Consider the following 21,652-nt stretch of genomic DNA (forward strand, 5'->3'; position numbering starts at 1 on the left):
TTCTTGCTGAGGAATCATCCTTACTTAAAGTACATGCTGTTCTGTAGAATCTGGGTAAAGGGAAAGTATATTTTCCTTTTCAGGTGATGTGGGGAAAAAAAATACAAATATCAAAGTATTCTTCTCCAGCATTTCTCTCTCCCAACATGAGTCCCCCTCTTCTCCAGATTCACCAGAAAAAACAGTAGTAATACCTAGTGTGGACACTCCTCTAGTTCCACTCAGGCCAAGTGGGAGCACAGTTGTGAGAGGATGGAAACCAACCCCTCCTGCGATTATCTCCCTGTTTGGGGTGACCAATCTTCTACTTCTCAAACTGTTACTCTGAGGATGTCTTTCTGCCCATTGCTGGACATTATGAGTTACACAGTGTGTTCTTTGGTATGAAGCAATGACAGTTGGTGGTCTAAACCCAGGCAGTGTCTTCTGAACGTCTGCAACCTGCACTGGCTAAACATAGCCCAGTCCAGAACTGGTATCTATTCCTGTCAGGACCCATTTGTATCTCCCTGGTGATAACAGTCTTACTTGCCAGCTCTGACAAAGGCCTTTTCACCAAGTAAGCTGCCTATAGCCATCATGTCTTCAGTCCCTTTTGGTTCTTGTTGGTATATTGTGTCTCAAAGGGTGTGAGAGGAACATGTCTAGATTCAGTTCACTTTTCACTGATGTAGCTCCCACCAGGTCCTCTCGTTTAATGAACGCAGGAGACAACTTTAAGTGATGACACTGGATATCTGCTTGCCAATTCATCACCATCGGAACCTGGGAGTTCTTTTGATGGATATCTTACTTAAATGTGCCTCTCAAATTTCCACAGGGCTGTGGCTCACATAGGCATTCCCAGGTTTTCATAGCTTTCTACCTGACCATGTGACCAGTTCATTGGCCACTGCTTTTAAGTTGGTAAAGTCCCCAAATAGGGGTTTTCCACCACTGTTCAAATTCTCAGTATTTTATTCAGTCTGCCACGTTTAATTTTTACATTCTTTAATCAAGTGGCATCCTTTCAAATAAGTTGTTGTCCATTTACCTTGGAACTGTCATCCACACAACGAGCAGCTCATGGTCAGTTAATTGAGAGCCACAGTAGGGTACTGTCCAAATGCTGAGAGAATCCAGCAGTTTTGAAGGGAGTTCTAGGATCATTCCTAGGGAAACAGTGGCTCCCTTCTCCTATCTCCTCCCTTTGTTCCTCAGGTAGCATGATCTTATATGAATCATTTAAAAATCCTCTAGTCTTGAAAACAATTACATATAATACCAGCTACTTACATGCAGTCTCTAGACTGCTCTTTAGTCTACATCAGAGGTCAGCATACTTTCCTGTGAAGAAACAGGTAATAAGTAAGGCACTATGGGGGCAGACTCTGTTGCAATGACCTGTCATTGTATTGTAGAATAGCTACAGGCAACAGATAAATGAGTGTGGCTTTAGTCCAGTAAAACTTTTATTTGCAAAAATAGACAGCTGGCTGGCTTTGGTCCATGGGCAGTAGTTTTCTACCCCTTGTGTAAGCTACTGAGGTTTTTGGAAGTCTACCATGCTCAGTGATTTTTGTCTCATTATCAGAATCTTGTTTCAAAATCATCATTTAGATGGCACAGCTGTCCAGACTACCACCATCATATCTCCACAGTTTGAAATTCAGTCATGAGATAACCCAGAAAAGGCACGTTTGAGATTTTTGGTAAAGAAGAAAATCAGGACAAGTCCTTGTGGGAAGTAGGAAGGAGTATAAAGGAGGAGAGTTGGTTTGGAACACAAGGGTAAAGACAATGTCCTCATTATGTTTAATCACTGAGGATGAGATGAAGCAAAGTGTGCGAGGAGGTGTTTGGAACTGTGGGGCCAGGCTACAGCATTGAGAGTTTGTACTAAGCAATCCATCTTCAAAAGCTTCTGCCATTATAGAACCCCAATTCACCAAAAGAGTTAAGTATCAGTGAGTGGGGGGATATAAGACTTGCGAGTACCAAAGATGGGGTAGAAGGTAGGAGCCACCCACAGAGCTGTAGGGAGGGAATAAAACTTCCATGCTAGTTGGCATCTCAATGTGGGATGGGAGATGGGGGTGGAGGTAAAGGTAAATCCTTGGTTTGCAATGTTCATGGATATACTTCATATGATTCTTTTTAATTTGCATCAGCACTAAAATACATAAGTTCTTTGGCCTAATTTATCCTTCCTTGTTCCTTAAATTTTGCAAACGCTAATTTCTCAGGGCCATTTATATTAAGATTATACAATCTGAGTTTGAGGGTGAAAAACTGCACTTTCCTTCATGTTCATTTGCCAAGAGATTTTTAAATGGTACAAGGTAATTTCCTGCCTAAATTATATATTATCCTCAGGAAGACAGCTGATGAATCACACCCTTTAAATTATATTTTACTTTTCTCAAATACATAGCTACTAAGTAGTCATTTTTAAGTTGAACTTAAAAGCCAAATCTTATCAATGTCTTTGATGAGATATCCTTTGGCAATGAACAACACTCCACTGGTGAATTATTTCTCAAAGTTATTTTCTGCTGAAATTGAATGCTACCCACATGGCTCTCATGGCTCTATTTGGATAACAGGTCTAACATCAACCTTCTTTTATTCTCCCTCTTAGTTTGAATCTGGTCAAGAAATTAAATTTTATTGCTACAATTTTCTTTGCAAGAAATGTGTAACTTCCTTTGAAGTGATTTCACTGAATTTAAACTCATTTCTATAAATTCTTGGATATAAAATAATAATATAGGAACAATGTTTTCTCTATTTAAGGTGCTTACAGTTGGGAGCATTACAAAGATATGGAATGCTAGACATCTAGCTTCTTGCCTTGCAATGGAAAGTGTGCAAATTAAATGTTAAGAGGAAACCAAGTTAGAGAAATCAGATGCAGGTGAACACCCTGCTCTAGAGACATGGGCCAGGAACTGAGTGAGCATTAACTACCCTGAATACTGCCATTATCCTGAGCTGTGGGTAATATGCCAACAATCTGTCTTGCCAAAAGCATATGTGAATAATTCCAGTTTTACTAATAACTTTATTTAAATAAGACACAGGAACTTCTATACTGAAAAAATACAAAACAGAAGCCACACATTTCCTTGTGTAAAGCCATATTGTATGATAACTTGAATACTGTTCAGCGCAGTGGCTAAAATCAAACAGTACAACTATATACAAAATTTAAACAATTTCTGACAAATTTCTACAGCTGGATGTAGGATACATTTGAGCTCAACAACTTCTGGGAAATTTACATGGCAAAGCACAAGCTTTAACACATTTGGTTCAAAACTTTAATATATGCTAAGAACAAATGTACAACACAATATTTAGTTTCTCATGAGAAAATAAAAGCACATCACTATAAATATCGTACATCAGATTTCATCACAAAAAAAGCATATTCAGTCCATCTTTCTGAAATTGATATTGATACTATTGCATCTTATTTGGACAAAAGCAGAGCATAAGATCAACACATCATGTAATGCTAAACCAGATATCAGAAGTTAAATGGAGCTCATATTTATCTTACGGAACTAGCAATTTTCTCCCTTTAACCATAATCTACAAAATATAGTATTTTCATCAAGGCCTGAGATTATTAGGGTTAAAGGTGTCTGCTGCTGAAAAGATTGTTTTAAAAGGTTCCCCTGTGAAAAATGGCAAAAGTAAACTGAGTCTTTTTCTCCATGACAGTCTCCTACATATAACACTGACTAAGTTAAAGGAGCCAGAATGCACCTTCAGGAGAGAATATTACTGCAAACTTTGGTGGAAAGAAGAGAATTGGGATCATAACAAAATAACATGGACTACACATACACACATTTACATATACATATAATTACTTTGAAAAAAAAATGGTGTTGCTTTCTTCTATATCATCTCCTTCTTCTTCAACCTCCTTAGAAAATAAAGAAAAACCCAGGAATGACTTAAGAAAAACGAAATATTCCTTTAACCATAGGCACCTTGTTCCCCTTATTCTTAAGAAAATATTGTGCCACATTTTGGGTGCAGATAACTCTAGGTTTTAATAACTGAAAGCAATGGAATAAAAACACAAAAGCTTCCTTTTACTTTTAGATACTCTCCTTGTGCTGCAGAAAACAATGTCTGAAATTTGGGCTCTCCCACCAACTGACCAGGAATATCTAGGGCTCTCTTCATACTTTATGGAAAACTTATTCCAAGTCTGCAAGTTCAAGGCTATTTACTTGGATTTATTCTTTACTTCACATATCCAAAATCTTAAAACTATTCATGATAGTATTATGCAAGGCTTAAATGAGATGGTTTCGAAATATTGCTTTTGTAAGTCACCAAATAACCTGCTTACTTATGTGGCACCAATTCTGAGACCCATGTATTCTCTGCATGAATGTAATTTCATGCAACTCAACTACGTGAATAAGATAATAAACAAAGTGTGTCACTTTCTAATATGCAAATTAAACAATTTCCAAAAGAGAAACTAAACATAAATATGCTTTCAGATAAAAATGATAGCAATTATGACCCTGATGGCCAACATAAAAAACCTTAACCATCCTCTATGAAAACTTCAAAACCCTGTTTTGAAATTATACCTAGACATTCTCGTCTTTAAATTTCATCACACATAATGTGGAATGTTTATGTAAAATCTAGTACTGAATACTTTATCTGCAACATTGTAACAGTCATTAACTGAGCAACACCTGAACTTTTAATTAAAACAGCCACATTTACATGTTGGAACAGTGAATGCAACAGTTGTTTAACTTGTTATCACATGACAAAAGTGATGTCACACCACAGATTTGCTGGTTCTCCTCATGTTCACCCATGTCCAGGATTATCATTCTCCTAGGGTTGAATGCACTTCTTGTTCTAAGAATGTGGAATGTAATGAGGAAAGGGAAATGCATAAAATAAGGAAAGGCAAGAGTGATGTTCCCTCTTTAGCTTTTTAGCTGTGAAATATTTAATATCCCAATATGATATACATTCCAAGTTACCTGAGTTTAGACTTCAACTGAAGTACCTGAAGCTAGGCCATAGGGTGGGCACTGTGCAACTGTTGTGGCCATTTTTTTTTTTTTTTTTTTTTTGCATTGTATGTATTACAGAAATTAGAAACAAACACCTGGATCAATTGTAAACATAATCCTGAAGTACAGTATTTTCCATAGGACAAAACACAGCAAGACATTTTCTATTTAGACAGGCAACTTTTTGATATAGAGCTTATTTATACTGAAGAATTTGGAACAAAACACAGGACACAGTACTAATCTGTCAAACATACTATGAAATGCATAGTCTCCACTTAAATGCTGAATGACACATACATTTTGCAAGCATTACTGCTTTCCACAAAAACTGCTGAATAGGAGTTCCGTCCCTGCCAAGATCAGTGTTAATAGATACTTTATGATGCTGATAAGTATTTTGTTGTTGGTGGTGGTGTTCAGAAAGTTTGTCACTCCATGCAGATAAAAGTCTGAGATCTTGTTCCCAGTTCATGGAACATGGGGTGGAGGCCAGCTCCCCCTCTGCTTAGATCATCACATAGTTCTGAGCAGAGATGTGTTCCTCACCCTGCAGTTCCTGCAGGAGCTGCTGCTGCTGGGATGCCTGCTGGACAGAGGTGTCTATGGAGCCTGCTGTGCTGGTGTCATCGGAAAGAGACGTGAAGGAAACCCGGGAAGAGAGTTGCTCAACGGTCAGAGTTGCCAGAGTCGAGCTCTGGCCAGAGTTAGGAGAGTTCTTGAGCATCAGGTCGGAGGCAGGTAAGAGAGGGCCTAGAAGTTTCACAGGACAGAAAGCTGATCCGGTTGGGATGAAATTAACCTTGTTTTTGTCAGGACATGAAAAGAGAGGGGCCGAGAGAGGCTGACGAGACCTAAAACCATAAAACAAAATTAGTTTTACAATCACCAAGTTGTTAAGCACTTTCTGATTAAACTGGAATTCTCTAAAATGGCTAAAATGTGAATGGCAGGGAATGGGTTAAGTGTACAAAGAGGAGTAAACATCTTCCATAGCACAAGTCAGCTGGCAGACCATTCATGTGCACAGCACTGAAGTGATATTCGAGTCAAAACAACCTTCAAAAGGACTGGATACAGAATATTTTTACAGTGATCATTTGTTTGTTTTCAATCATTTAGGAATGTGGAAAAATCTTCTAAATTATAGTTGAAGATTGTGCAAGGTTAGGATAACCCTTTCGGTTAAAAAAAAGGGGGGTATAGAGAGGCATTACCCATCATGCATTTAAATAGTATTATTATTATTTTTTAAGCACATCCTCCTTTTTCTACATCTCTAGACATAGTCCTATTGGCACAGACTGAGGAGAAAAAGTTTCAGTGGTCTCTCCAAGAGCCAGTCATCCCAGCAGAGGAGGATCCATAAGCCCTTCCTCTCCTATTTCCAGAACTAAGCCATCAACTCCTGCAAGACCTGTCTCTAACCCCTTCTAAGATGCAAGGGTACAGCAGCCTTCATTAGGCACCTGCAATGGGACAAAAGGATGAGAGTCCATGAGCCACAGTCTTCTTCTGAGCTATTCTGTCTACGGTTTATAGCATGAACCTCTTTTTGAGTTTATTTCTAATTTATGTGTATTAAAATTTCAAGAAAGAAAAACAAAATCTGTGAAGAGAAAGTTTGAATTCATGAATAAACATGCTAACAGTGTCTCTAGGGAAGGAGACTTTCACTCTGTCTTGTGGATACACTGTGTAAGCTAATCACTCATGCTAACCTTGCTCCTAAATGCCTTTTAGTCAGCCACCTAAATTAATACAGCTTTTGAAAGGAAAATTCTTAAAGATTAAAAATAGAACTTTTAGGTAACAAGGATGAACTTCCAAGTTTCTCTGTACTGGCTTAGACATTCGTGTAGCATAAACTTCAGTTCTCCTTCAACAGTATCTCCTTTGCCTATTTGATTCTTTTTTCATAATTTTCTTCAAAACACATTATCAGCTGGATGGAGTAGTTGATTCATCAGTAATCAACTGGTCTCAGTAAAAAGCTTCACAGCTTTGCAAAACCCAGCTGATAGAAAAGACATTACTTACGCCATTTCCTCAAAGACTTTCACTCGCTCACATCCCTCTGGGGGCTCCCGTTTGAACATGTAGCTGTTGTTTGGTTTGGGAGATGAAGCATACTTGGGTAACGGTGAGCTACTCCCACTGTCTGTAAATTTAAAGCAGTTATATTAACTAGTGATTGAAAGCTCTTTTGAATTAAACCTGATTTCCAAACAGCCTTCTGCACAATTTATCCACTACTCCCCCTTTTCTTCCACCACAGAGCCTCTTTTATTGTAAAGTTGTTTCTAACATCCTTATGTAATATATTTCTTTTAAATAAAAACTTCAATGCAACAGAAATCTACCATAAAGCAGAACATAAAAGGAAGATGCTCTGGTCTGGAAAACTACTTTTTGAATAAAGTAGAGCTATAATACTGAAAACAAATATGCTATTTATTATGTACTTCAAGAATGTAAATAAATGAGGTAATATGTATAATTCATACAGAAGGATTACAACAGATTAAAATACAGCATTCTCAATATGCTTGTTTTACCAATAGAAATGAAATTTTAGTATGTGGAATAATGTTAGCAAGAATGATATTTTTACTAAATGCCATGAATAACATGTAATGGAAAGAAAAAACAGGTTTATAACACAAGTCGTCTTCCATGTGCCCATCATAAAAAAGGTAATTTGCTCAGAATTTTGTCTTTAAAATGTCTATAAAAGGGCTTTTTCAGCACAGTTTGCATTTTAGCTACTAAAAGGCATAGGAAATCCAAAAACATCTTTACCAAACATGTTTCCCTCATAATTTTTGACCAAAAAGAAAATGGTCTATTCATGAAAAGCTGTAAAACCTATATGCAATTCTCCCGCTCCTATCTGGCAAAGGATTTTGGAAATTCAAATCCACCAAAATGTGTCATTATCTCTGTAAGATGCCAAGCAGTAAATCAGTAACGTATTTGTATAAATATAACAGTTCTGTTTAAACAAATTCTGACTTAAGGCAAACCAATCCCTACTGCTAAAATACAAGTGCATGATCAATTGAGATGTATTATTTTCATCTAATTTGAAAGATGCCATTATAATCACAATTATATTAGAATTCTAGTACCTTGCTTTAGTTTAGGATATAGAATAAAGTCCAATGTTCAGAAACTCAGCAACAGGAACACTTTTATCATCATTAATGAGTTATAATACATGCTTAGGAAGTAGACTCTTGGTGCACACTAATACTTTATTTTGTGAATAATTCAAAGACCATCTATGTTGGTCTTGAGAATACAGATGAGTGCTTATATTTGTATATGGCTGTATCTCTGGTTGGAAAACCAATGCCTGAAAAAAACAAGGCCACACTATCGGGAAAGCTAGACAGTCATAAAGCTGTAGTTCATCTATCACTGTCATTCATGTCCTTTTAGAATATGCATGGAAGTAAAAAGAATGAAGTTGGTTTCTTCATGTACCATTCAGATTTCAGGATTTTCTTAGATTCAACCTTTATTCTGTATCTTGAATAAACAAATGAAAGGAGGGGGAATGTGATTTTCTCTCTTAGATTGATACAGAACATGAGTCTGAGCAGAGGTCTGAATTTGCTGTCTCTATTTGAATGAGGCTTGACCAGAACCACTGGTCAAAAACTGGTGAGAATGAGGTCTTGAACTCAATGTAATACCCCAAATACATCTTGACCTCACTTAACTATCTAAACAGCAACAATTCATAAGAAGAAAATAAATCAGATCAGTACAAGAATACATCATGAGATGCATCCATGGAGATTACTGCTGAACACAGCACAGCCACAAAATACACAGAATCAGCCTAAAACCCTGTGCTTGATGCCTTTACCAAGTAATTTAAGCCATCAGCAGGGGTGTGACCATGTCAGTAGTCAAGGATTCACTCTATTATTGTGTAAGAAAAGTTATTTCAGTCAGTTGCAGTCTTCTGGGTTCCACTTCTTATTGTAAGGCCCACCACACTATTTCTTTTAAAGTTTTATTGTTGGTTTCAAAGGACCTTCCCAGATTTGAAAGGCAGACATGAGTTGGATACGCTGCAAAACTCATAATCTTTTCATGAACAATCTAGAATTTTTCTCATTTCATAGATTACAAATGTATTTTTTTTTTTTTAAAGTTAATCATCCTTGCTCTAAAGTATTCATTTGGGAGAGGGCAATTAATACTAAACGAGACATATTGTCATCCTAGATAGTATTCAGTACAATTATATCATTCTGACTTTTCAATAAAAGAGCATTTTGTTTTCTGTGGACATTTGTTTGGTGGTCTGTAAAGACAAAGCTTCAAAAGTATTTTGAGGATATAAAGGGAAATCTGTTAAATCTGGACTTTCCTCCTCAAATCAGTACAGAATCTTAGTAAAAGGAAGAATAAGGAACAGAGACATGTAGTTTGTGGCTTTAGCACTTTTGAACATGTTATGTTACCTTGAACACAACTGCCACTCTGGGTTTCTATGTAATTAAAGGAATCATCACACATAAATCTAAAATTCTGTGATTTTTTTCTTTAACAATTTTAACAGACTAAGGAGGAAAACCGTATCAAAATATTTCTTTGCTTTGCAAGGTACAAAGTTTTAAAAATAACTTATATTACCAACCTATTCTACCATGTCCATATTTGAATGTATAAATGACTCACCTATTCAAACTATATTAAATTTCATAACTATATTTCAAATATTATAAATATGAGATAAGCATGCTTGCTTGGGAGATTCAAGATGAAAAGCCTCAGTAATATTAATTCAATTTCTTTTGTTCACAAAAATGGTCTTTCTCATTCTACTATTCTACAGGGGAATAATATATGATCATAACAAGAATATAATTAAGTTAAATGTTACTTTATGGTCTTATAACATCATAGTCAATTGTTAATAAAATTAAATGCAATGAGCATGATTATTTACATATCTTTCAGTATTCACAACAGTCTAACCTATATTTGTAACAGAATCATGAGAAAATCAAGAGCATGGAAACATTTCATTGGTTATTTTATTATAACAGATCATACTTATGCATGTGTACCATATTTATATTAGAATACAAGTAACTTGCAAATATTTTTAAACATGATAATGAATTAAATCTTGGGAGAATTGGAGAAGTTATTAGATTTGGAATTCTATAGACAAAGAATAAACCATGTGTATATTTATGGCTTAAAAGTTTCCAAATTTCTCAGAAATGGCCTTCATTTTTCTGATATATTACATCATGTGGTCCACAAATCCTATATTAAAAGTCAAAAAATTAAGGCTGATTATATTTATGTAAGTAGGTATATAAATTCTTTGCCATGGTTTTATTCAAGTACTAAATCTTTAGATCTGCTTCATCTCTATAAAATTATTTTAAGGCATTAGATATGCTTATTCTAAAACAAGTATTATAATTATAAAACAGTGATTCCTAATCCTAATTTTAATTATTAAAACACTGCAAGCCATTTAAAAAGTAACAATGTATAGACTTCATTCCTAAGAGATTCTAATTTAATTAAAATTGGGAGGAAATACTTTTATTTTGGGGGGGCAGGGAAGTGTCCAAGTGCATCTGAAATACAATCGAATTTTGAGACCCAATCACGAAAATTAAGAACACTGGTTTGGAATCAGGCCACCTGACTTTTATGTAGGCATAACTACATGACCTATAATGATTTCAGTTTTTTGATCTATAAAAATGGCTACTGATATATTAAAGAACAGTGCCTGAAAACACAGAAGTTCTCTATAACATTATACTAGTGGAAAGAACACATCATATTGAATTTGCAAATTGAAAAAGGTGAACTATTCAGAAATTAAGTAGCCTATTCCACTCTCTTGGCAGCAAAGGGTAAAAAAAAAATGTCATTTTCAATGATTTTGCACACTTGATTCAGTTAAGATAAAATTTTACTTCTAGCAGGAAAGCAAAGTAGTATTTAAAGTACCAGATTCTCATGGTTTGCAACTGCCCAGCATGGACTCTGCCAGCTCATGATGGCATTCTGTAATATACAGAGATGTATCATTCTTAAATTAAATTCAATGCCTAAAGCATGTAGAGAAATAATTTTATAGTATACACAGCAAAACCTATACAATGTATTCTAGATTTTCCCAGTAACTGGGAAAATGAGGATAGTATTCAACCAACACTGTACTCAATGACATACTAAGAGTATAATAAAAGTATCGGTTAGACAAGAAAGTTAGGTTAGAAATATGACTGAATAAGTAGGAACTAAACAGAATTACTATTCTGATGGTAAAATTACTTCTTTTTGCTTCAGGAAATGAAATTATCAACTGTACTGAGGTTTGATGGCCAATGAAATAAAGAAAAACCACACAATTATATAGCATTTCTTGGCAATAAACTTTAAGAACCAGGTAGCATTAGGAACTATATCAAAAGGCCTGCATTTTCTGCCAACTCTAAAACCAAATCAGGATCTTACAAGTAAAGAGAATTTAACAAATAGTCTTCAAGGTTCTCTAAAATGTCAAAGTTAACCCTTTATGAGAATGTTGATTATTTCAATGAGACACAGCCATAGCTAAGATCTCTATTAGATCAACATCAATCAAAGCTTAAGGAGGAAAAACCGACATCATAATCTTTTGCTACTTATATTTTTGAACTTCAAGTCAGATTATTTTTTGAATAAGTGGAACTCAAATTACATTTCAAATGTTAGGCCCATTAATTAAATGTCATGGAAGTGTTTTATATTTTAATCACTTGTCATTCTTTTGAGTATTAATTGATTTGCTTTCAATTCACAAATTAAGCAAATTATAGTTGCTCTTTTGTTTTTGCATACTGACAACAAGACACAGAAAAACAATGCTGATTATTATCTCCAAATCTGACCAAGTCCTTGATATGCTAACGACTCACTCTGAAATGATAGCCTTATTGAAGGCATCCTTCAACCCATTTATAGACTAAAATCATGCCTCTTTTAAATATAAACCACAATAAAACTAATTAAACTGAAAATAAATTGCAGATTATACCAAATATTTTATATCTTGAGAAGTAATGAATTTAAGAAAGCCTAGAAAAATCATGGGCTATAACCTTAGCTTTATATTCTCAAACTTTTTTAATAAAAAGATTTCCAGGAATATTGGTTTTAAAAAAACTCAACATATTATCCATATCAAAAGTCTCCTAAAATATCCTACAGGAGGACTAAAAGAAAAAATGTTCTCGAACTTCTAATAAACGTTTCACTACAATTTTAAATGTTCATTTAAATATTTACTGAGCACTATGTGCAAAATAGAAAAGTAAAGGAAAATGCTATAAATGTCATCTTACTGCAATGTTAGATAAAACTCAGTACTTTAATAAAATTCTTGCTAAAGGGAAATAGTATTATAATGTCTTTGAGCAGACATCAATGAGGAACCTTAAACTTACCCTTACAGTCACCTTATAGCCTATTCTTTCTCCAATATTCTCCACCTTACTAATGGTAATCATTTTCCACCTTTCCCACAAGGTCTGTCAGAACCTTGCCATTATATACATCTCCTCCTCCCTCACCTAATACATCTTATCAGTCACCAAAATGCTTTTGATTCTTTCTCAGTCCCCTTCCTCTAATTCCTCTGCCCTTGTTACCTGTCCTCATCTTTGCCCTACACCTGTGGCCTCCTAAATGAAGGGCTCAAAACAGTCTGCCAACACATGGCAAGGAAAAATGAGACCATTTATATTTAATTTTTAGTTTTAAATAAACAAGTAAACTTTACTAACAGGTTTGTGCAATGAATATACACACATGTAACTCATAAATATATGAACTTTTATTAGGGGTATCCTTGTTAAAATTGACGAGAGTATGTAATAAATTTTTAAAAGCTTGAAAATTATAGGACTAGACTATTAAAATAGCATATTATCTTGCCCTTCTAGAGTCTCTCTCAACTTCTGTAATTCCACCTGAATTATGGTTCTCAAATATTAAACTGGTCATGTCCTTTAGTTGACAAAGATCCTTCTTGACTCTTCATTTCTCTTAGTAAGTCCTACAGGAACTCTTGTAAACTACTAGTCTACCTCTCTACTCTCACTTCTTTCTACTCCCCACTGTTCATTTCTATGCTCCAAGCATACTTACTGTTATCTACATACCAGGCTGTTTCACAGCTGAAAGTTACATAAAAACTATTCCTTCTGCAAAGGCAGTAAGATGTAATATGAAGTTTCCATAAAAGGTCTTTGTTAGTATTTGGACTCCACAGAGTTAGGAAAATTAATTTCTTTAAGCCTCAGATTCCCCCAACCTTTAAATAAAAATGTCATCTACTCATGGGGTTGTGATAACAGGAAATAACAAGTAAAATTACCTGAGCACAATTAATCATCAAAACAATTCTACGAGGTAACTATCCTCAATTTACAGTGGAGGACACTGAGATACCAAGAGGATGAGAAAACTTGCCCAAGGACACATAATTAGTAAGTGGCAGAGCAGGTATTCAGCCTCACTGCCGCAGAGTCAAGAGTTCATTAGCAGCATGCTATCTGCTTCTCTAAGTTTTGATCTACCTCTAGTGTCCTGATGAAGATATCAGGAGGCAGCTAGATGATCAAGTTCCTTCCTGTCTAACATTCTGTGCTTCTAACTAAAGGCCTACAGTTCAGGGCTTCACTGGGCTGGCCTCCTGTTAGTCTCACAAGGCAACACCTCTATGAGCCTATTTTTCTTAGAGGAACACTAAAGATAACATGAAGGGAAAAAACCCTCAGATTCTCTTCCAGGCATGATCAAGGGGAAGTTAAGATAGGTCTTAGTGAAGTTATTTCCTTTCCCCTAGTTTCAACAGGAAATTTGAAATTCTTGGCTTCTTTCCCACCTAAAAGTACCTATATCAAATTAGCATAATCTGTCTATTCTTTGTTTTTATAAAAAGAATTTCATACTCTGCATGAACATCAAAAAGCATAACTCACATAATTTAACAACTTAAAGGAAAAAAGACACTGATGTTTTCAACATAGTCATGAAGATGTACCCTTTTATTTAAAAAAGGGACAAATTATGAAGGAATTTCTCAATCTTCACTAATCAAGGACTGGTGCTTATTCCTAACACTCAAAGCTTGGTAATATTTATGACATTAAGTAGGCTTTTTTGCATTGGCTTGGGAAACTGTCCAAATAGCATACATTAAATAGTTTAAATTTCAAGTAATCAATTTATGAACTCTTGGAATACAACTCTCAGTAGCTGGTCTGAATAAAATGATTCCATTTACTTCAAGATTACAATAATCAATGTTTCCATAATATCTTGCAAAACTGCAGAATTTTATATCTACCTATGAATTGTGCCAAAGATCAACAATAAGTTGTGTACTGAAGTCTAGGTTTTGTGGCTTGCTCAGCACCAATTTGACTACCATCAAGTAACACTGGGAGAGCTGCTAAAAAGAACTAATTTTGACACTGCCATCAGTATCATATAAATGATTATTTTTTTTGTGCCTTGCATTGTGGGCATTATGATGTCGAAAGCCACCTCTTAGTGTATACTCTGAAAATGTCAAGATGAGATCTCTTATTACGGCTCCCTGAGTTCTTCACACAGAGCCACAGGAGCCACAACTCTTAATAGGTTTGTTAGCTGACAACTATACACATGTGATCAGGACACTTTCAGTCTTTAGGTTACTGAGAAAACCTAGGAGAACAAACACAAAGAAAACAGAATGACAACAATAATAACTACAAACAAAACAAAATGAACAAACAAAACACCAAGACAATCTCCACCTGAAACAAGTCTCTCAAGATCTAGAACTTTCTCAATAGTCAGAGTGTTTCTGTTCTGGCATTTCAAATGTCAAAGAAAAAAAAAAAACAATGTGCTAGTCAACTAGAATTATTTAGTCTCAAATTACATACGACTCATAAAGAATGTATGTTAGGAAAAGGTAGAAATAATGTTAGCAAAGTCAGAAAAAGGGTAGGTTTATAAAAGATGAGTAACTAGAAAAATAATCAGCTCACCAGCACATTCCTCTAAGAGCACGCATTCACCATGGCTGTCCCTCTCACCTCCTGTGCACATCTATCCAAGCTTCTAGGGATGTCTGACTAGCCATTCTATCAAAGAACAAATTTCTTATAGCTACTGAAAAATAACTAAGTACCCAAACTGATGATCCTAGTTGACTTCAAAATTATAGCATTCATTCGGTTTTCATAGTTGATGAAAACCAGCAAGAAAGTTAGATAGCTTCCACCTTTTCTTTACTGGATATAAATAAAAGATCAACTTACAGTTTAGTATAAAAATACAAATCATAAGAATGAAGTAATATTTAATAATTAATATTTAAAAACAAAAACAAAAATGTTAATCCAGAATTCAAATTTCACATAGAGAAGTCATGAATCAGACTATTCTACAGTTTCAATGATAGAATATACATGCTCCAAGAATTGTAGAATAGACAACTCTTTCCTCTGATTTTTAGTATCCTAAACATAACTGTATTATGCATATTATTTGTTTATATTCCTATTACTCCCTGTAAGGCTATATTCTTTATTTCTCCATTCTCTAATTCAGTATGTGACCTACAGTAAATGCTCAACACATATTCTCTAAGTAAATCAGAAGTAAAAACTCAGATGAAAAACATAAATCTCTACTCCCACTCCTAAAATGCATGGTGGGCATGTATACATGCACATATACATATATAAAGGCAAAATATGCTATTTTAATTTTTCTCTTCACAAAGACAGTATTTGGTTTGCTGGAGAACTAGAAATTTCACATATAAGCCATACATTTTTCTAGGGAACAGTAAGATCAATTTGGTCTTAATCACAAAACAATGCCTCTAAGTTAATTATGGTAGATACCTTAAGAAACTGATGTTATGAGGCTTTATATCCCAAACTGAGGTTGTCTTGTAGAAAGTGAAAAAAAAAATACCAAATTCTTCTGAGATCTCTTCTATCTCCATAATTTTTAAAAAACTTAAAAAAATTATTAGCAACACCCATCACCACTATTTTTTACTATGTACCAAGGATTACACTAAACACTTTGCCCAATATCTCATTTAACCCCCACCCAAATGATGAGGTAAGTATTATCACCCTATTTTACTAAGAAATATCTTAAAACTATCAGGAAAAAATTCAGCCTTACAGATGATCTGGACCAGCATTCATATTTTACACAAAAAACAAAAGAGAGGAAGAGTAGAAAGGTATCCAGTGAGGACAAATAAAAAGGCACTGAGGAAAACATACAAAGAAAGGCAAAGTCTTAGAAAAGGGTCTAACCTGTTAAGAAATGGTCAGGATTCAGATCATTAGTTAACTGGCAAGAATTAAGTAGGCCAGAAAGAGAGGTTTTGGATAAGCTGCAGAGGAAAAGTAAGTAGTTTTGAAAGTACTAGGGAAATAAATAGGTAATAATAATGATGATGATTTTTATAGTAGCAGCTACCATTTACTGAATCCCTGAGAATTAGTTCAGGTTTTACGTCCAAAACTTCACAGAATTCAAATGCACTCCTGTGTGGTTTCAAAGCGAGTGCTGTCCTTAACTTCTACATTATAATGTCTCTTATAACAAAGATCCTGGCAGGTCACACAATTACACCACCTCATTAAAAAAAAGAAGAAGAAGAAGGAAGAAGAAAGAAAGAAGAAGGGGGGAGAGGAGGAGGAGGAGGAGGAGGAGGAGGAGGAGGAGGAAAGAAAGAAAAAAAAAACCATTATAAATCTTCAGAAAAAGAGATGTTAAAGAACATGTACTGCTTGAAACTTATCTAAGTGAAGATCTTTTCTGAGGTACTGAAACCACTTATTTATCTGCTTTATGGACATATTCACTGGGAGGCACTGAAGGCAATCCCACAACCAATAAACCAAAAAGGAACTCATCTATCATCTTCCCAACACATTTCCTTTTTGGTTCAGCATCTCTCAATTATTCATATTATTATGCATAAAAACAAAACTTCAGAATTAATTGCCTAGTCTATCACCACAATTTCTACTTTTAATTTTACCACAATTATAAATGTTTATAAGTAGCAAAATAGGCCAACTTGAACTGTACTTATGCTTTCTACTGGTATAAAAAAAGAATAGTAGTTTTAGAATCTATCAAGACAGACCAGTTTTACCATTTACCACTTGCATGGTCTAACGTCTATTTACTACTACCACATTTATCATCAAAGCACACACTCCTACCAGGAGCCAGGTTATTTATTTTTTTTATTTTCCTGTGAAACGTCCACAGTAAAATGGCTATAAATAGTGATCAGAAGTCCTTGCTTTGGTACCACAGCAGAGAAATGGAAGTGTCCTAGTCTAACATTCTAAGAATGAAAATGTCTCACTTGAAGCAAAGAGATTTCTGAGATAACATTAATACACCTGTAATGGAGGAAGGGGCTCCACAAGGGCTTCAGTAACAGAAGGGTCAACAAGAAATCAGAAAGCTGTTGCAATATAAATGCAGAGCACAAAGTCCCAAGTAGCTTCCATTTAACATCTCAGAGGAGTTAGTACAGTGAGCAAAATAAACCCTCAAAATAATACATACCATACCATTCCTTTTGTATGAAATTTGTTAACAGGTCAAAACAAAATTTTAATGGAAGAATCAGAATAGGGGTTACTTTCAGATTCGGAGGGGAAAGATGCTGTCTGGGAAGAGGCCTGAGGGAGCCTTATGAGTTATACCTATTCTCCATCTGTACCTTGATTCTTCATGAGTGCACACATATGTAAAAATTAATTGGGCTGAACATGTAGTATCTGGGCACTTCTCATAAAATAGTACTCCAAATAAACACAAATCACAAACTGGGAGTCACAGCAAAATAAGGACCATAAAAATCCTGTAGGATTTTTATAATATCTATGTTTTTTGTTTTAAAATTTTTGTTGTCATTGATTTCTTTTTGGTGAGAAGCAGTACATGTGTTATAAAAAATAAGTTCAGTGTTTCTTTGAAAGTAGCTAGAAGGTGGCAGCTGGGTAGTCCATACTGTTTTTTATAGTTAGGTTTTAGGGGGCCAGAAATGGAAAGTACCAAGTACCTGACAAAAAGGAGAACACAGGGACACAGTGAGGGCCAGATAAGCAGTTAGAAATTCCAGAGCTTCTTAATAGTTAATTCATCCATATATCATAATATAAAGATGTCTTGGTATCCTATAGGTACTTATTAAATTTATGTACTTTTGTCTTTAAAAATATACTTCTTCCAAAAAAATGTTTAGGAAGTATTTCCTCCCAAATCACTGATTAGAAGATCTAATTTTAGTCATGTGAAATATATACTCTACCATAACAATCATTAACTCTGGACAATGCCACAAAAAGACCTGCATGAAGTTGTATACACTCCATTTTATAGCCTTCATTAGCTGTTGAACCATGTGCTGTGCTTCTCTGACACATTTATGGAAGATGTTTCTGAGAGTCACAAAGAAGGGGGTATGTGAAGCCAACAAACAAACAAACCTAGATTAACCAATCTTTTTCAGTCTCACCATTCAACAAAAGAAAAAATAATGATGTAAATGATCTAAGACAAAGAAAGTATAATGAACAAGGCCCTACAACAAATCCTCTAAGTAGATTACTCCATTCTCACCTTTATCTCGATCATAGAGCAAATCGTCTGTTGAACAAGGACTACCATCCTGGGATTCCGGAGGACAAAAGGGGGACACACAGGGTGAATGACTGCTGCAACTACTGCTGCGCTCCTGCACAGAAGGTGTCTGAGTGTCTATGCTGCGAGTACTACTGCTCCGGTAGTGAGCTGGGAGTGGAGCTCTTCGACCATCTGGTATGTCCAAAGGCTGTTAAGAACAAAATCATTAAACATGTGGACAACAGTGTACACTTCATACAGAAAGCACATGTTAGAATTTCTGATTTCACATTCCACCGCTATTAATTTATTCTTCAGAGAATAGATACCAAGACCAAACATGTTACTTTTATCAAAAGTAAAATCACACTGTTTATTTGAAAGTTCCATGGCTCCCTGTATTTATTTGTAGGTTAGCACTTCCCACAATACTCCTCAAAAAACACTGTATATCTAATGCCTAGTACATGCACAAAACATTCAATAAACACTTGCTGAATTAATTGAACAGTTAAAGAAAGAGATCATTTGCTAGCAAGAAAAGGTAAAATCTCATTCATGTGAATAATTTTCATATTTGCTAATTCTTTCTAATTTTAATTTTCTAAAGGCTGAAAATGAAACCATACTTCTATTTCCTTTGCAAATTACCCAAAATTTCTAAGAGGTTTATTCCACTAGTATTCAATGAAGGATATTAACACATAATTCTACTACTTTGATATCCAACTAAGTATGACTACTCATAATTCTTAGTTCTAAAAGCATTGTTTAAAAGTGACAAAAAGAAGAAATAAAAAGGAAACCATAATCACAGAATAATGTATTCTGGATTAGAGGCACTTTAAAACTTGCCAGGCCAATGTCTTATTTTTACAAAGAAGGGTTATACTTTAGAACTCCTGTTGCCACAACTAATTAAGTGGCATCTGAACCTGCTAAGTAGACTCTTTCTATTCTACTACTGTTCTACAAAAATAGATCTCACTCAATTTTCCTCATTTGTATACTAACAAAGTACAGTCCAAAAGTAAACTTTTATATATTGAATTTTTAAATAAACTAAAATATTTTATTATTATAAAGTATAATAATGAACAGGGTTGCAATAGTAGGAAAAGAACCAATATTAATGTTAGTTAACTTACAATGTATTTTCACTAGAATGTCTCAATGTTCTTTGACCTTGGTCATCTCAGATATTCAGAAACAAGGACAGAGAAGAAATAGAGGAAAGTAAAACTAGGCAAGATTCAAAATATATCAATATTTTCTGTAAAAAACAAGTGAAGGCTGAAACCTGACACTACTGAAATAAAAACTATTTACTGATGTAATGGTGCATAACAAAATGATGCCAACTTTATAATCTGAAAATGACTACACCACTGTAAGGGAATGTTGAAGTACTTAAATATCAATTCTCTTTGCAAATAAAGTAAAACTCTCTAATTTAGGAATTAAAGGAGTATTAATTTACTTGGTCAAATTCTGACAGAAAAAATATTACTGTAATCAAGGTATCAATGTGGGCAATCAGTTAAAGAAAAATGTACTAATTTGTAGCTAAAAAAGAGTTTAAGAATGTGAGTTTTTCTTTCATTTGTGTCCTATTTGATAAATACAATTTCTCTGTATTTCTACTTCTTAGTCTACAACAGAGTAAAATATATTAATTTCCTTAATCAACTTTTGTTTTGTTTGGAGGGTGGAGTTACAGTAACAAAACAGATTTTAGAAAACTATAAATTCATACAAAGTAACAATGGGAAATTTGAAGGCTTGGAATATGGGCATAATTAATGTAATAATTTTCATTTTTAGCTATAGGCAGACATTTTGATTTATTTGATTTGGTATAATGTCATAAACCTAAAATTTCTAAATATTAGTATTTTAGTTGTAAGCTTATAGGTTATCCCAAAATAATTCTGAAATGGCTACCCCTAAATTAGAAAATGAGTTATTTGAAAGCAGAACTATTTTAACATATAATACAGAGATAAACCCATACAGATATGGTCATCTTATCTTTGACAAAGGTGCCAAAGATAGTGTAACAAATGGTGCTAGGAAACTAGATATTTGTAGAAGAATGAAATTAGACACATATCTATCACCAGCACAAAATGAAATTAGACACATTATCTATCACCCAGCACAAAAATCAATTCAAAGTGGATGAAACACCTAGACCTAGGATTTAGACCAGAAACTATGCAATTGATTGTAGGAAACTCAGGGTCAACACCCTGACATAAAGGTACAGGCATCGACTTCCCTAATAAGATCACCAAAACACAAGAAATAAAACCAATAAGCAATAAATGGAATGTCATAATATTATAAAGTTTCTGCAGAGCAAAGGAAACAAGAGGGTGAAAAGAGATCCTATAGAATGAAAGAAAATCTTTGCCAGTTACTCTTCTGACAGAGGATTAATATCTAGAATATACAAAGAACTCAAAAAAAATACCCCAAATCCCTAAAACCCAATCAATAAATGTGCAAATGAACTAAACAGACATTCTCAAAAGCAGAAATGCAAATGGCCAACAAATACACAAAAAAATAATCTACATCATTAGTGATTAAGGAAATGAGATTACATTTCACCCTCATTCAAATGGTAACCATCAAGAGTATAAGTAATAAAAAATACTGGCAAGGATGCAGAGATAAAGGAACATTTACACAATTTTTGTGGAGCTGCAAATTAGTACATTCACCTTGGAAATTAATATGCCTATTTCTCAAGACTTTGAATGGAAATACCAAATGACCCAGCTATTCCCACTTCTCAGTATTTATCTTAAAGAACTGAAATCAACACACCACACAGTGATAACATGCATTCCAATGTTTATAGTAGCCCAATTTATAATAGCCAAGTTATG

The 21,652-nt window shown here is 34.5% G+C and overlaps 1 protein-coding gene across 4 annotated transcripts in view; it reads right to left on the reverse strand.

The window, feature by feature from the left end:
- Positions 1 to 3,023: 3,023 nt before the first annotated feature.
- The window catches only part of GLCCI1 (glucocorticoid induced 1), a 147,243-nt gene continuing 128,614 nt past the window's right edge, over positions 3,024 to 21,652 (reverse strand). For all 4 annotated transcript variants that reach the window (XM_079151806.1, XM_079151805.1, XM_079151804.1 and 1 more), the window contains exons 6-8: positions 18,753 to 18,963; positions 7,086 to 7,206; positions 3,024 to 5,899 (exon numbers count right to left, since the gene is read on the reverse strand). In XM_079151806.1, coding sequence (XP_079007932.1) covers positions 5,554 to 5,899; positions 7,086 to 7,206; positions 18,753 to 18,963 — 678 coding nt within the window. In that variant the 3' untranslated portion in view covers positions 3,024 to 5,553. The remainder of the gene's footprint in view (positions 5,900 to 7,085; positions 7,207 to 18,752; positions 18,964 to 21,652) is intronic.

The sequence above is a fragment of the Sciurus vulgaris genome (assembly GCF_902686455.1).
Source record: "Sciurus vulgaris genome assembly, chromosome: 8".
In the NCBI taxonomy this organism is placed as follows: Eukaryota; Metazoa; Chordata; class Mammalia; order Rodentia; family Sciuridae; genus Sciurus; species Sciurus vulgaris.